Source organism: Podospora pseudopauciseta, assembly GCF_035222475.1.
Source record: "Podospora pseudopauciseta strain CBS 411.78 chromosome 7 map unlocalized CBS411.78m_7.2, whole genome shotgun sequence".
Classification (NCBI taxonomy): Eukaryota; Fungi; Ascomycota; class Sordariomycetes; order Sordariales; family Podosporaceae; genus Podospora; species Podospora pseudopauciseta.
This window is the reverse complement of record NW_026946668.1, coordinates 211,415-229,468: the sequence shown is the minus strand read 5'-3', so window position 1 is coordinate 229,468 and position 18,054 is coordinate 211,415. Positions and strand designations below refer to the sequence as shown.

The window sequence follows — 18,054 nt, the reverse complement described above, 5'->3', positions numbered from 1 at the left end:
CAAGCTGCTCCGAACAGTAACGTAAAGTTACCTTACCTACACAAAAACTGTTGTCACCCGCAGCTGTCCTTTGCTTATTATCGTGTCATAGGGAAGTAATCTATTTGTTCCCCCTGGAAGTGCTTCACTGCTTGTTGACAACTCAGCCAAGGATGCTGTCATACAGCATGGCCCCCCCGCCTCTGTCATCTGTTTTCGTAGCCGGAGCATTGGAGACTGGAAGCTACAGTTCAAAACACACAGTATACTCTTCTATTTCGCCTCCCCAAGTAAGAACCTTGTCTGAGCCCGACACATGGTTTAGTTATTCAGATCCACCAAAGCCACAACCTCGATCTCAATATTCATTCGCGGGAGCGCAAGTTGTGGTGTTCCGACAGCAGTGAGAAGAGGCCGATGGTCTGGTCCACAGAACTTCTTGAGTGCGGCCGCGGTAGCTGCAAGGCCTTCCTCTGTCAAGCTGGCCGGCGTGTTGAAAGAGCGAGCTGAGTACACCTGGCGCCAGGTGATCTTCTTGCTGGGGTCGGGAGATGCCGCCTGGAGAGCCAACTCGACGTTGGAGAATGCCTGCTCGATTTCTTTGGCGAGAGAGGAAGGGATGGCTCCGCTGGCTGGGTCCCAACCACCTGAATCCGGGGACGGCTCTCGTGTTAGATCATGTCTATATCAAAGTGAGAGGCCTCAGTCATGGACGTACCTTGGCCGGATATCTCGATTCGATTTCCAATGCGGACCGCTTGGCTGTAGTGGAACCCGTTGGACAATGCTTCTCCCTGGCCGGGGTAAGTAAAGAAGACTGGCTTGGAAGATGGGTCTGAGTTGTTCATGTTGGAAAGATGTGCCTTATGGCCTTGCTGACAGGCTAGGCAAGGAAGTTCACTAAAGAGTGGAAGTGGAACGCTATAGTCCGCTGACACCTGGAAAATTACACCTTTATAAAATCGAGAAAGAGGATCAAGAAGCTTCCGTTAGTGAAATCCTGTTTTGTCATCAACATTAATCAGCTTATTGGCAGTGCGGTCCGAGTTGGCTTCTTGGCTGCAACCAACAGGTTGTAATGTTGGTGCATGACGTTGGCTCGCGAAGTACTTGAAAAGGATCACGAAGCTCTTGGATGGCAGAAGTGGAGGCTCCACTCTTACGCCCATTTCAAAACTGCTGACAGGAATGTGGGAAGGAAGGGCGACTAAATGTCATTCAACAAGTTTTTGTGACTATTCATTCCTAAGACCATGTTCCGTCCGTCCGGGCTTTCATATATGAGACCATGGTGCTCAAAGCGCCAAGGAACTGAGAAACAGTGTCATTCTAGTTGGTATCGACGATATGGTTCATAAGTGTGCCCTTGTTGCTGGTGTTGTTCACGTTGCCATTCCCATTGATGTGTGTGTCCATCAGAAACTGGATGTTGTTGCCACCCATGCCCATACGCAGGCTGAGACGGATAAAGAGGTCGTTGCTCTTGCCATCCTCCTGCTCCTTCATTCTCAGGTTTTCCGTAATCCGAGTACCTACCGCCGCCACTAGCAGCAGCAGTGACAGCACTGGGGGCGTATTGTGATGATACTATCCCTGCGTACTTGGGGCCTGGACTTCCTGCTGGTGAAGCAGTTGAGGCAGGTGGCGGACTGCCCGGTGGAGCATGATACCCGGACTGGTATGCCATCCCTCCTCCACCTGGTGCCACAGTTGGACCAATAAAACGTTGAGCCTCCATCTTCTTCTTTTTATGACTCACCAGTGTAAACGCAACCAAGGCTCCAAGTAGGACTAGCATCCCAACTCCAACCCCAATCCCTACTACGGCGCCTGGCGACAAGCCGTTGGAGCCTCCTGTCTGTGACACCCCAACGCTATACCCCATCGCCCAGACCGCATTTAAGATTGCCGACGTCGGCAAATCAGAGTTGGCGGGGTTCTTCGCGTCACCTGCCGTTATCACAGGCGGGGAGGCCTTTTCAATTAAGGAACTGAAAAAAGGGGTTGCACTGGCCAAGGTAAATGTGAACTTGAAGTAACCGCTGGGCCTCGCTGTTGATATAACCGTTGAAGACAGACTAAAAGGTTTGCCAACTCACTTTGGGCAATATAATCCTCCAGGAACGCTGTAATAGTCTATAGGACATTTCACCAATTTTGCAGTGTCTCCTGACTGAGGTTATGAAAACTGCCCGGGAACGGCCGGCATACGGTTCGCTTGTTGTTTGCTGCCATCAGCAACGGCCACTGTGCGACCACTGAATGGACAACACTCCGGTCTCAAGTTGTCGCAGCCGATGAAAGGAACATAAAACACCTTGTCATCACCTTGTATCATGGAGAATGAAGTCGCGGTGCAGTCGCCTTCGAGCAAGGGTGGCCCTTCGCCTGGGATGATGCTCGGGGCTATAGGGAGTGGGGGTGCAGTAATGGGTCCAGGGGGAATTATGGTTGAGACGGGGGTTAGTTCGAGTTGAACTGTTGAACTGTTTCCTGTCAGCGATTCAGGTTGAACATTCCGGGAACAAATAAGGAGCATACGGCTGAGGTAGCTGTGCCATCACACTGCTGGGAGGTGTTGGGCATGCAGTCTGGAACCAGGACTGTTCGTAGGCCTCCCAGTTAGGCTCACCGCCTACCGCTCCCCAACAGCTGGACGTAGCAAGGGCAACGGAGACGCACTCAAGATACTGTATGCCGTTATTGAAGTTACAGTGATCTGTGGAGGAGCTGGCAAAACAAGCCCCGTAATCACCTGCTGAGCTGCAGGTAGAGAAGCCATTGAAGCTCTGTTCCTAGGCATTAGAACAGTGGCGTGAAGGTTGACTGGGACAGTTGGCTAACAGTGCAAGAATGGTTGTCGTCTGTGGTAATTACTATTGTCATGGCGGTGGTCGCCGCCCCGGAAGTGGTGGTCATGGTCTTATTGTCATATTGCCGTCGAAGCATGGCTCTCAGGGGGGCAATGTCGATTCGATCTGTTGTTGGACCTGGCAAGGGCGTCAGTATCGCCGGGAAACATGGTGCTGCCGCCATGATGGATGTCAGGGGTAGTCAACAAGAAGGGGATGAGATTAGCGGTGGAAGAATTACGCGTCAAAGAGCAGTAAAAAGGGCCTTTATGTCCAGTCTGGCCGACTGGCTGCCCGACGTGAACACGATCCATACGCCATCCGTTTTCAATAAGTAGGCATGGACGGGATAAAGTGAGGGCGCCCAGATGCACCGTGTCGGGACAAGCCTCGAGGTCATGGTTGACGAGCCATTAGTAGTCTGCGGCTGAAAGAGAGCTCAGCATCTCTTACCCATGCTCTTCTTTCCACAGCTTTGTCAGGACGGGGGCTTTGGGCGCCAGTGGGTTCCGACTAGGGGGTATAATGATTGGAACTTTATTGAAATTACTACTTTTACCACGTTATCACTAGCCCTCTTATAGATAGGGCTTGTTTTTTTAACTTTATTAACTAGCTTAACAATAACGAAATAAACTCACGAAATCTTATATTTTCATTATTACTTCTATTATTTTTATATTGGTTTGGGGTGCAGCCACAGGCCTAACCTCTTTCTGATCATGATCAGAGGGGTGAGAAAGTGGGGCTCTCGGAGGATTCGAGAGTTTGGGGGTCATGTATATAAGCGGTCTGCTTCGGACATTCTATTTTAGACAGGACATCGACTTTTGTTTCTTGGTATTTTGAGCCTTGCACGCGTGCAGGCAATTCTGGCCCTCTGATCAGGCCGATTAGGTGCTTATTATGTGGCCTGCGAGCCCATAGAGTCTTTTCTTTGTCCTACGTGGAGTGCGGCCTGCGAGCGAGCCACTGTCACGCAGGTGTGTTCATTCAGAGACCCTGTTGAGGGTATTTGAGGTGTTGTGGTTGGTTTGTGTGTTTTCTCACCATTTCAACAATAGTCTAAATACCAACGATTGTGACTTGTATTGCACACTGCGGAACTGTCTATCTACACCAGCCAGTTCCTCCGTATATATAGACCTTGGGACCTTGAAGTACTTATCCTGCTATTGAAATGGTGAGAAAACTCACAAATACAACCAAGACACCACAAATATACCCTCAACAGGTCCCTGAATAAATACACCTGCGTGACAGTGGCTCGCTCGCAGACCGCACTTCACGCAGGACAATGAAAAGACACTATGGGCTCGCAGGCCACATAATAAGCACCTAATCGGCCTGATCAGAGGGCCAGAATTGCCTGCACGCGTGCAAGGCACAAAAATATGAAGAAATAAAAGTCGATGATCTGTCTAAAATAGAATGTCCGAAGCAGACCGCTTATATACATGACCCCTGAACCCCCGAATCCTCCGAGAGCCCCACTTCCTTACTTAAACCCTCAGGCCTGTGGCCGCACCCCAAACCATTGTGATTGAGACAAGCCATTGTTGTACACTGTTTAGCTGTACCGAACCAGGATTGTTCAGAAGTGCCTTCAACTAGTATCCCTTTCAGAGGTTCTGGATAGGAGTTCGTCACACTTTTAATGATTATTACTATTATAATTCTCAGTAATTAATAAATATTATATAATTAAGAAAAGTACTTTAAAAAGCCGCTAATTAAAAAGTAAAAGAAAATATTTATAAATTTACTATAATTTATATTAAAATTAAACTTTTTTATTTAAAGCATTTTCTGTTATAGTATAGGCTAAAAATTTAATTTTCGTAGTATATAGATACTGCTTTTAAGCTGAATTTGCTGAGGTAAAAAAGGTGCTAAAGCAAAAAATAAGGAAAAAGCCAGGGTTAGGATGCCTTTAAAAAAAAGAATCCTTCTTTTTAATTACTATACCGTTCTGGAAGTTTTGGAAATTTTGAACAGAAATTACCCACATCTTTAGTTTCTGACAGCAACCTTTTGGTGGAACCAGCCGCCAAGACCTTCGTCATGCATGTTTCGACCCGAGAGTTTGGGTTGGCATTGACTTCACTTGAGTTTGGATGCTGTCCATATACTCTCTGTGCCCCCACAATTCAACGTCACCCACCCAGTCACGCACATCAAGAAAGGCATGATGAGAGTGTTTATAGTGTATGGCAAAGGATTTGGCGGAGTATAGCAAGTTCATAGGCCTCTCTGGCAAGTATTAGCAGCAGTTCCATGCAAAGCGTCTGCAACTTCCAATATGAGACCCTGAATACACTGTGGTCCCGTCTCTTATCAGTCGCATCAATATTTGCTAGAGATCCACTCCTGAGTATAAGCCAAGATGACTTTGTCCTTCCTCAAGACGTTCAACTGTCCGACGCGTGTAAACTTGTGTAGCGACAAGGAAGTCAGATTAAAGACAGCATGTTGCGTAGGTATTATCACAGATCTCCTATCACTGGCCCTGTTGATAACAAAAAAAGATACAAGTCTGGGTATCCCGAAACCAACACCCAACCAACGCCTAGCTACTTGAGATACCATTCTCCCCGCTTAAAAAACGATATCTGGAATAAACCAAAAGCAAAATCTTAGCTATTCCTCATCACATTCGGTTGTGCCTTGACAGGTCGAGGCGTGCTTGGCTCCTCTTCCACCGGCACAACCTCCCATCGTTTGGGCGGGTCGTTCATTCCTGGCCATAGATCCGTAGGCAGGAACTCTCCATCTTCCTGCCGGAAGAGCTCTCGCTTCGCCTGGTCCGCTCTTAGCAAATCATCCACAATCTCCTTCGCCTTGCGCCAGGTATTGGCAATCTTGTCCTCTACAACCCTTCGTCTGTCTGCCTCCTCCTTCAGTCGGTCATAGGAAGTCAAGTACCCCTCATAAAACTCCTTCAGGCGCTCCATCTCATCCATCTTTTCAAAGATTGTTTCCTTTTCTCCCTCCCAACGTTGTACAAATTCGTCCTCGGCACCAACATAACTCGGCAGTTTGGCTCCAATATCCTCCAGCAGTGCGAACGCATTGACAGTAGACACATGTTCGGCGCGAATCGTGTCGGCTTGGTCTTTCAGTGCTCCGAAGACGTCCTCCATGCGCTGCAGCACATTCTGTATCTCCGAAACAACTTCCTCCACCTGAGGCGAATCTTCCAAGACGACTTGTATTATCTCGGCCCTCTCGTGGGGATCCATTGGCTCAAGCTCGGCCATGCGAGATTCCTGCTCTGTAATTACGCCGGAGATGGAGACGGGATCTCCGCTGTCCTCGGTTGTTTCTGCGGCTCTGCGACGAGCAAGAGCGGCGCCCCCCTCGGTTGACCGGACAGCAGTAACGCACATGTCGAAATGCTGAGTTAGGGAGCTGAGATGCTGTGCCATGGAATGCGAGAGGTCGGAGAGCTGGCCCAAGAGCTGGGGCATCTGGTTGTGGGAGCTCGAGGAAGACGGGGAGGGGTTCGAGGACGCGCACGGAAGACGTTTGTTGAGAAAACGTAAATCGTCTTCGAACCGGAGGAGGTCGCCGTCGAAAGAGGTTTGCGCGGCCTACACAAGGACAACCATTAGTGACCGGGACAGGGAGAAAGGATATCAGAGCAACAGATGGCATCATACTTTGAGCTCGGCTATGCTAGATTTCAAGGATTCTCGGAGTATGTCAACCTGGCCCTCATCGACAAAGTCTATCAACGACCTGGTCTCTTCACCTGGAGGGCGGAATGCAGGCTCCACAACCGTATCACGAAGCATCTGGATGGTCTTCTCGAGCCGGCCATTGACGCCGTCCAGCGCCCGGATAAGCCGGTCGAAATCCTTGCGCCCGCTGTTATAGACGGAAACCATCTTTCGGCGCACTTGTCGCAGGATGAAGATCTGGTCGTTGATGCCACTGCGCAAGAAGGCCGTCTGCGCGCTCAGGACAACCGACTCCTCGTGCATCTGGCGGGCATGGGTGGAAAGGCCGTTGGCGCGAAGCACAAGCGCCATGGAAGAGAGCGACTGCTTCGCGGCAAGCAAATGCTTGACCAGCACCTCGACAGGAACATTATCGGCATCGAAGCTTGACGGTGGTAGCTTTTGGCCTTTGGTTGATATCGACCGCAAAGGTGCGCCTGTTGACGAGGCTGAGCCGGGAGATGCCATTGGATTGGGGCAACCTGGAAGTCGGATACGTCAAGTGCTAGGCTGGGAAGGGTGTTGTGGTGACGGAAACAGGAGAGCAGATGCAGCCCGCGGGTCTCGGCATATTTGTTGATGATGGTGGAGAAAGAAGGGGACTTCCCACAAGACTTCTGCCCTGTCTTGATGAGCAGCTGAATGTCTGGAGCTTTGACTCTGGAGCCTTGTCGGTGTTTGCAGCCGTCCGTGGGTGTTGTCAATAGCTTATCGCCGGCGATAGCAGGGGACGCACGAGCCAAGTAAGTCTGCCACCTACACCGTCCATCTGTGTTGGATTCCACTTACGCGTGCTTCATCTCTATGTACTGTACCTACCGGCCATGGCGCTACCTTCGGCAGTAGCCCGAGATAGACGTGTTACTGTCCCTTGATGGACAGGTTCCTGTCGTCCTAGATGGGATGATGAAGGTCTGGTGGTGAATGCTAATGTTTTGCCAGGGGTAATCGACGGTTCATGATGATGGACGCCAGAAATGATGGGGTCATCTCTGGCGACTGAACGCTGGCTGATTCTCTTAGAATCTGGCTTTGGATTTATTTTGACTTTATGTCACTTTTGAAGTGTGGCCAGGTTTGACCTTGATTCATCCTGCTGCAGTCCTTATAAACGAGCGTGTTCTCAATTGAGCATCGTCCTTGCTGCATCGCAGCACCCGGACTTGGCAGGCAACCACCCCGCGGTCTCCCGATAAGATAAGAGCGTCCGCCCCACCAAAAACTTCCAACCGCCACCAATCCATCATTTCATCGCCGTGCTCCCCGACTACCCTGCCTCTGCGACAGTTCGTATATCTCAAAGTCCTGCCGTCCATGATGTCTTCCTCGGAGCCAGGAACACTCGGAAGTGCGGCGCCGCACCAGCCGCCCTATACCTACCAGCCAAACCAAGGCTATGCTCCGACTGAGCCCATCCCCACTGAGCTCGCCAATGCTGCCCCGCGTGGTGCCGACGAGTACCTGTGGGAAGACAGCGATGATGATGTGGCCTACAGCGACGAACTCGACGATGATTACCTGGGGGGTGGCGAAGGTAACTCGGGCGACATCACCAAACAGGTCAACCGCCAGCGTCAGCTTCAAGGCGCCAACAATGGAGCACCCACAGCTCTCCCCCGCTCCAACGCCCAGAAGCCAAAGGCCAACAACTCGAACCACCTTGATGACCTCGATTCCGAACTGGCAAAGCACGCAAGGAAGCTCAAGACCGATCTTATAATCGATGACGACGACTTCTGGAACGGAGATGACCGCACGGGCGAGGTCAAGGACAAGGACAAGGACAAGGCCGACCGCGCCACCAACGAGTTGGTGATGGACCAGCGCACACGCATGATTCTGCTCAAGATGATCAGCCGCGGTATTGTCAGCGAGGTGCACGGTGCTATCAGCACAGGCAAGGAGGCCAACGTTTACGGTGCCGTGTTGGATCCCCTGGATGGAACCCGCCCCTTGCACCGCGCCATCAAGATTTACAAGACCGCCATTCTCGTCTTCAAGGATAGAGAAAGGTACATTACAGGCGAGCATAGGTTCAAGAGAGGTGCCAATAAGAAGAACAACCGGGAGATGGTCAAACAATGGGCCGAGAAGGAGTTCCGCAACTTGAAGCGTCTGCATGCTGCCGGCATTCCATGCCCAGAACCTCTGGAGCTCAAGTCTCACGTCTTGGTGATGGAGTTCCTGGGAAATAAACGGGGTTATGCCTACCCAAGACTGCGGGATGCAACTCTTTCCGATGAGGGCACCGAAAACCCATGGAGGCCTGTGTACATCCAGCTCTTGGGCATCATGCGCCGTCTTTTCAGGGTCTGCAACCTGGTACATGCCGATCTGAGCGAGTACAACATCCTCTATGACAAGAACAAGCTGTACATTATCGACGTCTCGCAGTCAGTCGAGCACGAGCACCCGCGTGCCCTCCAGTTCTTGCGCATGGACATCAAGAATGTGGGCGATTTTTTCCGCCGCAAAGGTGTTGACACCCTCCAGGACCGCGCCATATTTGACTTCATCACGGCGATCGATGGTCCTGTCGAGGAGCCAGAGCTTTCCGAGGCCATCGAGCAACTCTACGAGACCCGCCCTTCCATCCAGGATGCCGCGACCGAGGAAGTTGATGTCGAAGTCTTCCGCAACCAGTTCATCCCCCGAACCCTGGACGAGGTCTACGATATGGAACGGGATGCCAAAATGCCCGTTGAGCAGCTAGTCTACAACAGCATGCTTGCCAATACAGTTTCCGTGAAACCGGAGGCCGCAGAAGAGGGCTCAGAAGAGGACTCAGAAGATGGCACTACGGCGGACGGTGATGACAGGTCAGAGAGCAGTGAGATCGATCAAAGCATATTTGACAAGGGCCCGCCAAGAGGAAAAAAGCATGAGGACAAAGACGAGAAGAGGCAGCACAAGCAAACGGTCAAGGAGGAGAAGAGAGCCAAGAGGGCCGAGAAGATACCCAAGGCGAAGAAGAAGAGGATCATTGCTACTACCACTAAGAAGAGGAAGTAGTCTGTCTTTTTTTTCTCCGTTGGGGCAGAAAAGCAAGCCTGTTGGTTCATCCAAGAGTTATGCAATTTACTCACCTTGTGAAAGCTGGCATAGTCTCTCTCCATTTACGCTTCATGTATAAAACACTGATAGCAACATCTTGCGAACCGGATGATGAGCAAACACGTACTGCCCGGATGTACTGAAAGGATGAGTTCTTCTGGAGGGACCTCCTCAACCAGTTTAACCTCTTGATCAGACATCTGAGAGCAGATCTGAACCACTCTGCCTTGCTGCAGAGTTGGCTTTGTTGATCAAAGAGAGCCCTGACGGTTTTGCGTTTCGATAAATGTATTGACATGTCACAGCTTCGGTAATTAACGGTAGATAAAATAGACCACTGGAGTCTGTGGATCAAACCCATCAAGTTCTGTTGTCAATGATGATGTTGAACCCAGGGGCATAACTAAACGCACGCCAGCCACTTGTCCAGCACCTGCCCTTCGGCATAATTGCCTTCTCCCCTTCTCCCTCCTGTCCGACTGAGGCCCGGCCGAATCACGAACTTGGCCTGTTGGCCTGTGACGCACTCTTTTTCGGCCACATTGGCCAACTTGCTGTCTAGTTCAAAGTTGTCACAGAAGTCCGGGTAGCAAAGATAATACCAGCTCTGCTGACCACACAATGTTTCGTCAAAGGCGATGGCTTTTGTGACAATCTTGTGAAGCATATCCCGCACAGCAACCATGGGCAGGCGGGATCTGAACGGATCGATGAGCTCCTCGAGCTTGTCAGATACATCCAGGATGGTCTCCTGGACATCGGTGGCTTTGGGGCCCAGGGTATAGATCAGAGAAGCGGTAGCTGCTTTCCACTGGTGGAAGTGGCGCGTTTTGTCTGGTTCAGAGGGTTTGATGGACGATGCCAGCGCCACGCCTTCATCGTCCCGTTCGCGGTTAGCACACAAACACCACACCTTGCAGAAGAAACGGACGAGGAACAACACACTCAGCTTTTCGAGTCTGCTCTGGTATCTCCCCGCCCAGCAGGCATTCCCATGAGTCGTCGAGCTAACAAAGACAGCACCATGTAGGACTTTCCAGATGGCCGCCTCGACAAACCAATCTGATGCCGCCTTGTCGAGCACCATTCGATCATAGCCGGGACATATTTCTTTCAGCTTGTCCCCACGGGCCTTGGCCCACTGTTCCATCTTGCGCGCACCCAAGTCTTCGATGCTCAGATAGCAGCGAACAAAATTGTGCACCTCAAACGTAAGCTCTCGCCATGCCTCGAGAATTCTGCTCTCCGTCATCTGCAGTCGGGACTGCCCGAGCGGTGTCTCAGCTGCCATGCCGGCAGAATCGGCTGCCTTGGTGCGGAGGCGCTCGATGAGAGCGTTTTGGGCAGCGAACTGCTCCTCGTAAGCGGCTATTTCTGGCGGGAGGACCTGTCTGGCCGCATTGAGCTCTTCCCCCAGCCTGACGATCTCCTGGTCTCGCTGCGTGATCTCATTATGGGCATGCTCGATCTCGTGCTGGGCCTGGCGGAGCTCCTGTTCAAGGTAGTTCATCCGATCTTTTGCTTGCTGCCAGGAAAAATCGGATGCGATGCTGGTGCTGGGCACTGGCTGTGGGCTCGTTATGGTACTGGTGTCAATGGCGCTGTCAACTTGCTGGAGCAAAGTGGTTGCGATAGCCACGGTACCGCATTTGGGCACACTCCCTTTTCGATTGTGCTGCTCAATAACTGGGTTGGCGCTCATGCTCAAACGAGATGCCACGACTTCGAGAGTTGACACGGTTTCGACATGGAGCTTTGGTGGAACAGCTGGAGGGCTATCGAGAGAGACAAGTCCATTTGGGTTCCTTTTGCCCAACTTAGAGGGCTGGTCCGCCGCTGAGAAGCTGCTTCGTGAACCAGCGACGCTCACGATACCACCGTCAAAACTTTTGTTTGACACTCTTGGTGACCCAAGCTTCGGCTTCTTCTTTAATCGATACCATGCGGACTGATGGGTTGTTGGGCCTGCTGAAATGTCGTGATACGAAGCCGAGTCCCTTGAACGAGAGTGTTGAGAGGAATTGCCACCAGATGGCCTGGGCGACCCGTTGAGACGGTCATCGTCAGGCAGGACTGTTGGTATGGGAAGTATCCTCGCCTTCTGAAACCACGAAGTCGCGCTCATGCTACTTTCGTCTGCTGTGCGTGGCCTTGGAACTCGACGATCCAGTGGTCGGGATCTGTGATGAGTTGTTGGAGGTGGATAATTCTGTCCGGTCAAGCTTCCTTCTCGAAGTGAATAGTCCATATGACTGACGAAGTGAAGAAAAGGAAATCTCCTGAGCCCACCACATCCCCCAACCTGGCAACATGGTTGAAATGCATGTTCTTAGCTCTGTGCCTTCGAGAATTTTGGCGCCCTCAGCCTCAAGAGACTTGTGCTACCTGAATGGTGGTTTGTACACGGGGGTGTGGAAGCAACATGCATCACGCTATTGACATGGAGGCAGCCACAACGACGCCATGAACGCCTCAGGCTAACCAGAAGGATAGGTACTGCCTGGCCGCACTCGCTAAGAAAACAGGGGCCGCACAAAGGCTCGCAGCCTGCCTGGTGGGATCCATTCGGGTTTCCCATGACACAACGGGGCCAAAAATGAAGGCAATCAGAACACATTGCGGGTAATGAAATGGTATGAGTAGGTAACGTAGGTGAGTGAATCTAGGCGCTTATCTTGAAATGGTCGAATAGTAGGTCGGCGGAACACTCAATGGGGGGCCGCGGGCAGCTGAGGTTTGAACTTTGGAGTGAGGGCGGGGCACTTTTAAGCTAGCCGAGGAGCTATTATCTCACACACCCACCATATCTCACACACCCACCACCAGCTGCACGACAAACAAGGTGATGTTCAGAATGGCTGCCAGCACCGTCACCGCCCGCCCTGCCGCCTGGCCTTTCATGGCCCTGGCAACCCCTTCCTTGATCCGCGGACCTGGCTGTGCCCCCAGCTTGGCCACCGACTTGTCGATTCGCCTCAACACATCCTGGGCCTCGCTTATCTCTCTTTCCTTGTCCCGAGCCACTGCCTTGTCTCCGATGGCGATGGCTTCATCGTGTTGATCTTCGAGGTCCTTGAGCCTGATGCTGTATTCTACCTTGGTCGACTCCAGCTTCTGAAGTAGACTGTTCCCAGCATTGGTGCGAATGAGATCGCGGCCCTCTTCGATAACTTGCCGTTGGTAGTCAAGAACCACAGGTTCCTTTGGCGCCAGCTTACGGACAATGGACCATGCGCTTTCGGGAGTCCCCTCAAACTTCGTTACCCCCGCCCCTTTTTCTGTCAGGGATTTCCAGTATTTTTCACTGAGTTGCGTCTGGCGTCGAAGACCCTCCCCTTCGTACTCGTCACGCAACATATACCACATTGTGGTGACCAAGACGACGTTGGCCATGGCAGAATCTCCAATCAAGGATTGAAGGAGCCGCAGATAGGTCCCCGAGGACCCGGTCATCCGGTTGTCGGTGATCTTGTGAAGGTACAAGACACCTTTGAGTGGTATGCCAAGTGCGTGCTGCGTTGCCAGAAACTCGGTAATCTCAGCCAACACTTCGCCATCCGGCCGTTCAGTGTCATCAAATCCAGGCGTATCAACAACCGAGATGCTCCTCTCGTCTCCGTCATCGTCTTCGAGAACCATTTGAACCAGTTGACAGCGTGAAGTCTCTGGATCAGCGTTAGCAACCATGAACCTGGTAACTATGCTGGCGCTCCTGTCTGTGTTTCCAGTGGATAAGGTACTCACGAGAACGAAGAGTGTGTCCCTCTCTCACAGGTCGTTCGGTTACAGGACCCTTCTTCTTCAGCTGATTGATGAAATAACTCTTTCCAGCACCCGTCACCCCCAAGAGGAGAATGATGCCCTCCCTCTCGCTGTCCATGATGAACTTTTCTGCACTCTCTTGCGTTCTGCTGGCCAAGGTATGTCGGAAGAAGAATCGCCATTTTGGGGCGAGTTTTATGAAATAAACCTCCTCCTCAAAGACCGATGGGATTTTTGACGTGGATGGGGGAGGGGTGGTTGTATCCCAGCCTTACCTTCATCGGGTACTGCGCCAAGCATGTCCTCCGAAGACCTGCAAGCGCTGTACCCCGGTTTCGAGCTGAGACGTGGGGGGGTGTGGACGGGATGTTTGGTACTTTGGCTGCGGCCCTGTTGTTTATCAGGTCATCCATCTCATCGATACCCCTTTACACCATTTTTCTGTCTATCTTTCACAGAGGAAAAAACGATACACCTCCGTCAATCTCTGTGATAGCTATCCAACCACATCATGTCGTCACTACCCTACCGGCTTCGGTCTTCTCTTGCGAGTCCTAGCCCATCTACCAGTGGAGGCGTTGCTGGCGGCAAGTTTGTAGCCGTAGGTATCGACTTCGGGACCACGTGGGTTTTTGCAATAGGTGAAGACAATACCTTTGTGTGTACTAACTTTGGGCTCATGTCAGATACTGCGGTGTGTCTTGGGCCTTCTCGGAAAGTCCGGGTGATATTCATGAAATCACAGAATGGCCTTCCGAGTTTCACTTGAATGCAGGCGAGGACCAAGTGCCTACTCAATTTGATCTCGCATCAGGGAAATGGGGGTATGAGGTCACACCGCAGATGAAGCCCATAAAGTGGTTTAAACTCCTTCTGCTCAAGGACCAGGATATCATCCGAGACGAGATCCGGAATTCGCGTCCTCTAAAAGACGCCCAGCAACAGATAAGAGCACGCGGGATGACTCCTACCGAGGTTGTGGGCTTATATCTCAAGAAGCTATGGGCACATACATATAAGAAGCTGGGCGAGATGTTAGTGATTGACAACCTGCCACTTCGGGTAGCCATCACTGTCCCCGCCATCTGGCCTCCCGTAAGTTATTTACCATCACCCAAGACGAGCTTGGGTTTACTGGTGCTAACAGAAGCCAAACAACGTAGTATGCAGAGCAGGCTATGAGAGAGGCTGCCAACATTGCTGGCATCACCGTCGACAGGGACATTGGCACCACAACGCTCGATTTGATTCAAGAGCCAGAGGCTGCTGGCCTGTCCATATTTCTCGACCGCCGAGACTTTCCTGAAATTCAGGTATGATATATCTCGAAGGTTTCAATTGTTTGGTGAGCTGATTGTGCCTTTCAAGCCCGGAGAGTCATTTGTTGTTTGCGATGCCGGCGGAGGAACGGTTGTAAGTTGTTCTTAAACTTAGCTCTCGCCACCGTGGCTCCTGGCTAATAAAAGGTATTCCAGGATGTCATCAGTTACACCGTCAAATCCCTCAGCCCGTTTCGCATCGGAGAGTGCGTCAATGGCGACGGTGAGTGCCCTGTTTAGCCACACAATCATGATCAATACTGATGCTAAGATCTAGGGAAGCTTTCCGGGGCTTTCAAGGTGGATGAAGCATTTGCAGCCTACCTGAAATGGGAGATAAAACTAAAGCTGGATTCGCTCGATACTGCTGAGCACAATCTGTTTGTCACCAAGGACTGGGAGATGGGTGCAAAGCGCAGTTTCACGGGGAACCCTCAGCCGCCGAGGTTCTTTCTGACCCCCCCTACAAAGGCTTTTGGCAAGATAGACAGACTCAGAGGCAAAGGGTCCTTCTCTATCAGTCGGTGAGTGATGATGTTTCCATCCTAGCTTTCCATCAACCATAGCACAATTTCCAAGACAGTGACTAACCCAATCATTCTTGGTATATGGCAGAGAAGCAATGGCCGGGTTCTTCGACCAGTCTCTGGTTGGGATTCGCTCCCTGCTCACGGAGCAAATCAAAGGTGTTGAGATCCAAACGGGGAGAAAACCAAGGGTATGAACGTGGCCCCTCATTGCCATCAAGATGAGGCGTTTGCGGAGCTTTGCCGATTTAACATGTGTTGACTAGAAAATCCTCCTTGTGGGCGGTCTTGGTGGCTCGCAGTACATCTACAATCAGCTTGACAAAGAATACGACAACAGCCCAACTGAACCAGGAATGACGAAGGAGAAGATCATTCTGAGACCATTCGATAAAGCGTAGGTGTCATACACCATAACCTTGACTCGGAAATGCTAGATGCGGCTAACATGATGGGTTCTTTAGCTGGTCTGCTGTCGCCCGCGGGGCGGTAATTCGACTTCTTCAAGATAAAATGTCAATGCTGTCAAGCCTCACCCCCGGTCAGCATCGTGTCATTTCCCGAATTCCCGAGGTCGTCACTCGAAAGGCAAGATACAGCTACGGCATTCAGAGCGAGGTGGCCGTGGCAGCCCTGCGCGACTTCGATCCAGCTCACGACCGAGTGAAGCGGAACCCTGAGAAGACAGAGGTCACACGACGCATGGACTGGTACCTGAAGAAAGGCGACGAAGTGAGCAAGAAAGAGCCCGTCCTGTTTGGATATCACCAATACGCCACCAAGCAGACGGCCCAATCGAAATGTGTATTTGTCATCGAGTACAGCCAGTCAGACATACCTCCCAAAAGAAAGGATGAGACCGTGACGGAGTTGTGTCGGATTGAGTGTGAGTGGGACAAGCCTTTTGAACAGTGGAAACCGGTGGGCAACCTGGCAGATGGGTGGCGGAAGTTTGACGAGATGTCACTGGCTATGAGATTCGGGGGACAGCCCAAGTGGACGATCCAGGTGGGTTCCAAGCAGGCGGAACACGATGTGAAGGTGGAGTATCAGAGTTAAGGCAAAATGGAGTCAACATCTTGGTGGGAAATTGCCTGGCCAAGTGGCCAAGAATGGTCTGATTGGCTTTCACGATGCTAAGAAAGGAGTTACAGGGTCTTAACAGGATTGGCGTAACGATGTGCTTCCAGGTTGTGCCGGGTATGTATGTATGTGCTCGTGGAACATCATGTCTTCATATCAAGATTCAATATTCAATGTGGCCAAGGCAATCAAGGTGTTGTAGAAGACGGGAAGAGGCTCTTTTCTGGCCTAGTTTTACCATCCGTTGGGCGCCATGCACAAATTCCATGCAGCTTCTGCTCTCAATGGCACACTACTGACGCATTTCGTCTCTCCGGATACCTTTCTTGGGTCATGTTGGTTGTTGAGGTTACACCAACTTCCGAATTCAGCAACCAAGCGCGGTTACCATGCAATGTCGATCAAAGCACGAAACTTTGGCAACTGTCAGGTAAGCACACCTTAGAGTGACTTACAAACCAGGATGAAACGAGCAACTAGTATTAACAATGATGTTTTCTACTCTTCCCACTGGGGATCCAGTAAATACTGGAGCCCTGCAACTTGTACAAATAGTCAGTGATCCCTTCCCAATGTTCTGCGGCCCATCTCTTTACATCAACCTCATCTTACACCCACATCTATTCGGTTCATTGTTTCAGGGTAAAAATGCCTTTCGTTCTGATCACTGGAGCCTCTAGGGGCATTGGGGTGAGCAATGTCAAAGCCATCTTGCTGATTTTGGTCAAAGGACTAACCCGCCATACCTCCTACAGTACGAATTTCTTCGTCAGTACTCAAGTGATGCGAAAAATACGGTCATTGCACTTGTCCGCAACAAATCTGCCACAGAGAAAAAGGTGTCTGAGGATGCAGCCCTACAAGGGCGGCGGAACATTTACATCCTACAAGCTGATATCACCGATTACAATGCGTTGAAGGTACGAATGAGTCTCACAATATTCGAAGAGAGACGGCAGATTATTATATTGCGACGATTGACGCTAACGAATCACATCAGCAAGCGGCTGCCGACACGGCTGAGATCACGGGCGGGTCTCTGGACTACATCATTGCCAACGCGGGTCTTGTGCCAAAATTCGACTTGTTTCTACCGATTGGCGAACTGTATGTTCTTCAGACTACACTTGTGGGAAATTCTTTTCTACTAACACCGCAAAACAGGGGCAAACAACCGGGAGAGCTCACCAAGACCTTCCGTGAGGCCTTCGAGATCAATGTCATTGGCAACGTTCATCTTTTCAACCTCTTTCTCCCCCTTATCCTCGCCGGTCACGTCAAAAAGATTGTCACCATAACATCCGGCCTTGCTGATAACTCCTTCACCAATCAATGGGGGGCCACTCCCGGTGCGTTGTATGCTGCGAGTAAGGCCGCCATGAACACTGTTGTTGCCAAGTTCAACGCGCAGTTCAAGAAGGACGGGGTTTTGTTTCTGGCTGTCTGTCCCGGGCCAGTGGAAGTTGGACATTATGACGGGGCTACAGCGGATGACCTAGCTGCCGTGGAACCCCTCCTGAGTATCTTCAAGGAGTATTCACCTGGTTATGAGAGGCCCAAGGCGCCAGAGGTTTCGGTGAGAATGATGCGGGATGTTATTGAGGCGTCAAGCTTGGAGAAAGGGGATGGAGGTGCTTTTGTCTCTCATTATGGAAACCAACAGTGGGTGTAGAGGGAAGCCTCCAGAGTTCAGGGGGGCGGGTAGAACGGCAATGTCGGATGACATCATATCACATTTCTGATAACCTACCTTACT

General features: G+C 51.2%; 8 protein-coding genes across 8 annotated transcripts; 3 read left to right on the top strand and 5 right to left on the bottom strand.

The window, feature by feature from the left end:
* Positions 1–244: 244 nt before the first annotated feature.
* Positions 245–843, bottom strand: QC763_704885 (uncharacterized protein). Its single transcript, XM_062915494.1, has 2 exons — positions 698–843; positions 245–626 (listed from the first exon to the last, which is right to left on the bottom strand). The coding sequence occupies exons 1-2, from the start codon at positions 825–827 to the stop codon at positions 301–303; spliced, it is 456 nt and encodes a 151-aa protein (XP_062761104.1). The 5' UTR covers positions 828–843; the 3' UTR covers positions 245–300.
* A 395-nt stretch (positions 844–1,238) lies between these two features.
* On the bottom strand, positions 1,239–3,033 carry QC763_704890 (uncharacterized protein). The gene is made up of 7 exons (XM_062915495.1): positions 2,824–3,033; positions 2,521–2,768; positions 2,191–2,465; positions 2,079–2,148; positions 1,754–2,021; positions 1,516–1,566; positions 1,239–1,479 (listed from the first exon to the last, which is right to left on the bottom strand). Exons 1-7 carry the CDS (start codon positions 3,013–3,015, stop codon positions 1,309–1,311), a joined length of 1,275 nt encoding a protein of 424 aa, XP_062761103.1. The 5' UTR covers positions 3,016–3,033; the 3' UTR covers positions 1,239–1,308.
* A 2,224-nt stretch (positions 3,034–5,257) lies between these two features.
* Positions 5,258–7,916, bottom strand: QC763_704900 (uncharacterized protein). Its single transcript, XM_062915496.1, has 2 exons — positions 6,494–7,916; positions 5,258–6,424 (listed from the first exon to the last, which is right to left on the bottom strand). Exons 1-2 carry the CDS (start codon positions 7,019–7,021, stop codon positions 5,468–5,470), a joined length of 1,485 nt encoding a protein of 494 aa, XP_062761102.1. The 5' UTR covers positions 7,022–7,916; the 3' UTR covers positions 5,258–5,467.
* Positions 7,871–9,565, top strand: rio1 (Serine/threonine-protein kinase rio1; the record flags this gene model as incomplete). Its single annotated transcript, XM_062915497.1, has 1 exon — positions 7,871–9,565. The coding sequence occupies one exon, from the start codon at positions 7,871–7,873 to the stop codon at positions 9,563–9,565; it is 1,695 nt and encodes a 564-aa protein (XP_062761101.1).
* A 312-nt stretch (positions 9,566–9,877) lies between these two features.
* QC763_704920 (uncharacterized protein) lies at positions 9,878–11,958 on the bottom strand. The gene is made up of 2 exons (XM_062915498.1): positions 10,553–11,958; positions 9,878–10,480 (listed from the first exon to the last, which is right to left on the bottom strand). Exons 1-2 carry the CDS (start codon positions 11,853–11,855, stop codon positions 10,011–10,013), a joined length of 1,773 nt encoding a protein of 590 aa, XP_062761100.1. The 5' UTR covers positions 11,856–11,958; the 3' UTR covers positions 9,878–10,010.
* A 457-nt stretch (positions 11,959–12,415) lies between these two features.
* On the bottom strand, positions 12,416–13,487 carry QC763_704930 (uncharacterized protein; the record flags this gene model as incomplete). Its single annotated transcript, XM_062915499.1, has 2 exons — positions 12,416–13,272; positions 13,352–13,487. The coding sequence occupies 2 exons, from the start codon at positions 13,485–13,487 to the stop codon at positions 12,416–12,418; spliced, it is 993 nt and encodes a 330-aa protein (XP_062761099.1).
* Positions 13,488–13,668: 181 nt separating this feature from the next.
* QC763_704940 (uncharacterized protein) lies at positions 13,669–16,577 on the top strand. Its single transcript, XM_062915500.1, has 9 exons — positions 13,669–13,993; positions 14,056–14,464; positions 14,533–14,682; positions 14,738–14,782; positions 14,845–14,911; positions 14,966–15,212; positions 15,304–15,406; positions 15,482–15,612; positions 15,680–16,577. Exons 1-9 carry the CDS (start codon positions 13,881–13,883, stop codon positions 16,272–16,274), a joined length of 1,860 nt encoding a protein of 619 aa, XP_062761098.1. The 5' UTR covers positions 13,669–13,880; the 3' UTR covers positions 16,275–16,577.
* A 328-nt stretch (positions 16,578–16,905) lies between these two features.
* QC763_704950 (uncharacterized protein) lies at positions 16,906–17,970 on the top strand (the record flags this gene model as incomplete). The annotated part of the gene is made up of 4 exons (XM_062915501.1): positions 16,906–16,988; positions 17,054–17,218; positions 17,299–17,405; positions 17,463–17,970. The coding sequence occupies exons 1-4, from the start codon at positions 16,947–16,949 to the stop codon at positions 17,968–17,970; spliced, it is 822 nt and encodes a 273-aa protein (XP_062761097.1). The 5' UTR covers positions 16,906–16,946.
* Between the last annotated feature and the right edge of the window lie 84 nt (positions 17,971–18,054).

Excerpts from the sequence above, each read along its gene's own strand:
- QC763_704885 (XM_062915494.1), bottom strand. The coding sequence starts at position 827 with ATGAACAACTCAGACCCATCTTCCAAGCCAGTCTTCTTTACTTACCCC. Across the intron at positions 627-697 it reads AATCGAGATATCCGGCCAAG|GTGGTTGGGACCCAGCCAGC; the intron begins GTACGTCCATGA and ends CCCCGGATTCAG.
- QC763_704890 (XM_062915495.1), bottom strand. The coding sequence starts at position 3,015 with ATGGCGGCAGCACCATGTTTCCCGGCGATACTGACGCCCTTGCCAGGT. Across the intron at positions 2,022-2,078 it reads GGAGGATTATATTGCCCAAA|CGGTTACTTCAAGTTCACAT; the intron begins GTGAGTTGGCAA and ends AGCGAGGCCCAG. Across the intron at positions 1,567-1,753 it reads TAGTCCTACTTGGAGCCTTG|TATCATCACAATACGCCCCC; the intron begins GTTGCGTTTACA and ends ACGCAGGGATAG.
- QC763_704900 (XM_062915496.1), bottom strand. The coding sequence starts at position 7,021 with ATGGCATCTCCCGGCTCAGCCTCGTCAACAGGCGCACCTTTGCGGTCG. Across the intron at positions 6,425-6,493 it reads CTAGCATAGCCGAGCTCAAA|GCCGCGCAAACCTCTTTCGA; the intron begins GTATGATGCCAT and ends GTCCTTGTGTAG.
- QC763_704920 (XM_062915498.1), bottom strand. The coding sequence starts at position 11,855 with ATGGACTATTCACTTCGAGAAGGAAGCTTGACCGGACAGAATTATCCA. Across the intron at positions 10,481-10,552 it reads GAGCAGACTCGAAAAGCTGA|GCGTGGCGCTGGCATCGTCC; the intron begins GTGTGTTGTTCC and ends GGGACGATGAAG.
- QC763_704940 (XM_062915500.1), top strand. The coding sequence starts at position 13,881 with ATGTCGTCACTACCCTACCGGCTTCGGTCTTCTCTTGCGAGTCCTAGC. Across the intron at positions 14,465-14,532 it reads TCCCCGCCATCTGGCCTCCC|TATGCAGAGCAGGCTATGAG; the intron begins GTAAGTTATTTA and ends CAAACAACGTAG. Across the intron at positions 14,783-14,844 it reads ATGCCGGCGGAGGAACGGTT|GATGTCATCAGTTACACCGT; the intron begins GTAAGTTGTTCT and ends AAGGTATTCCAG.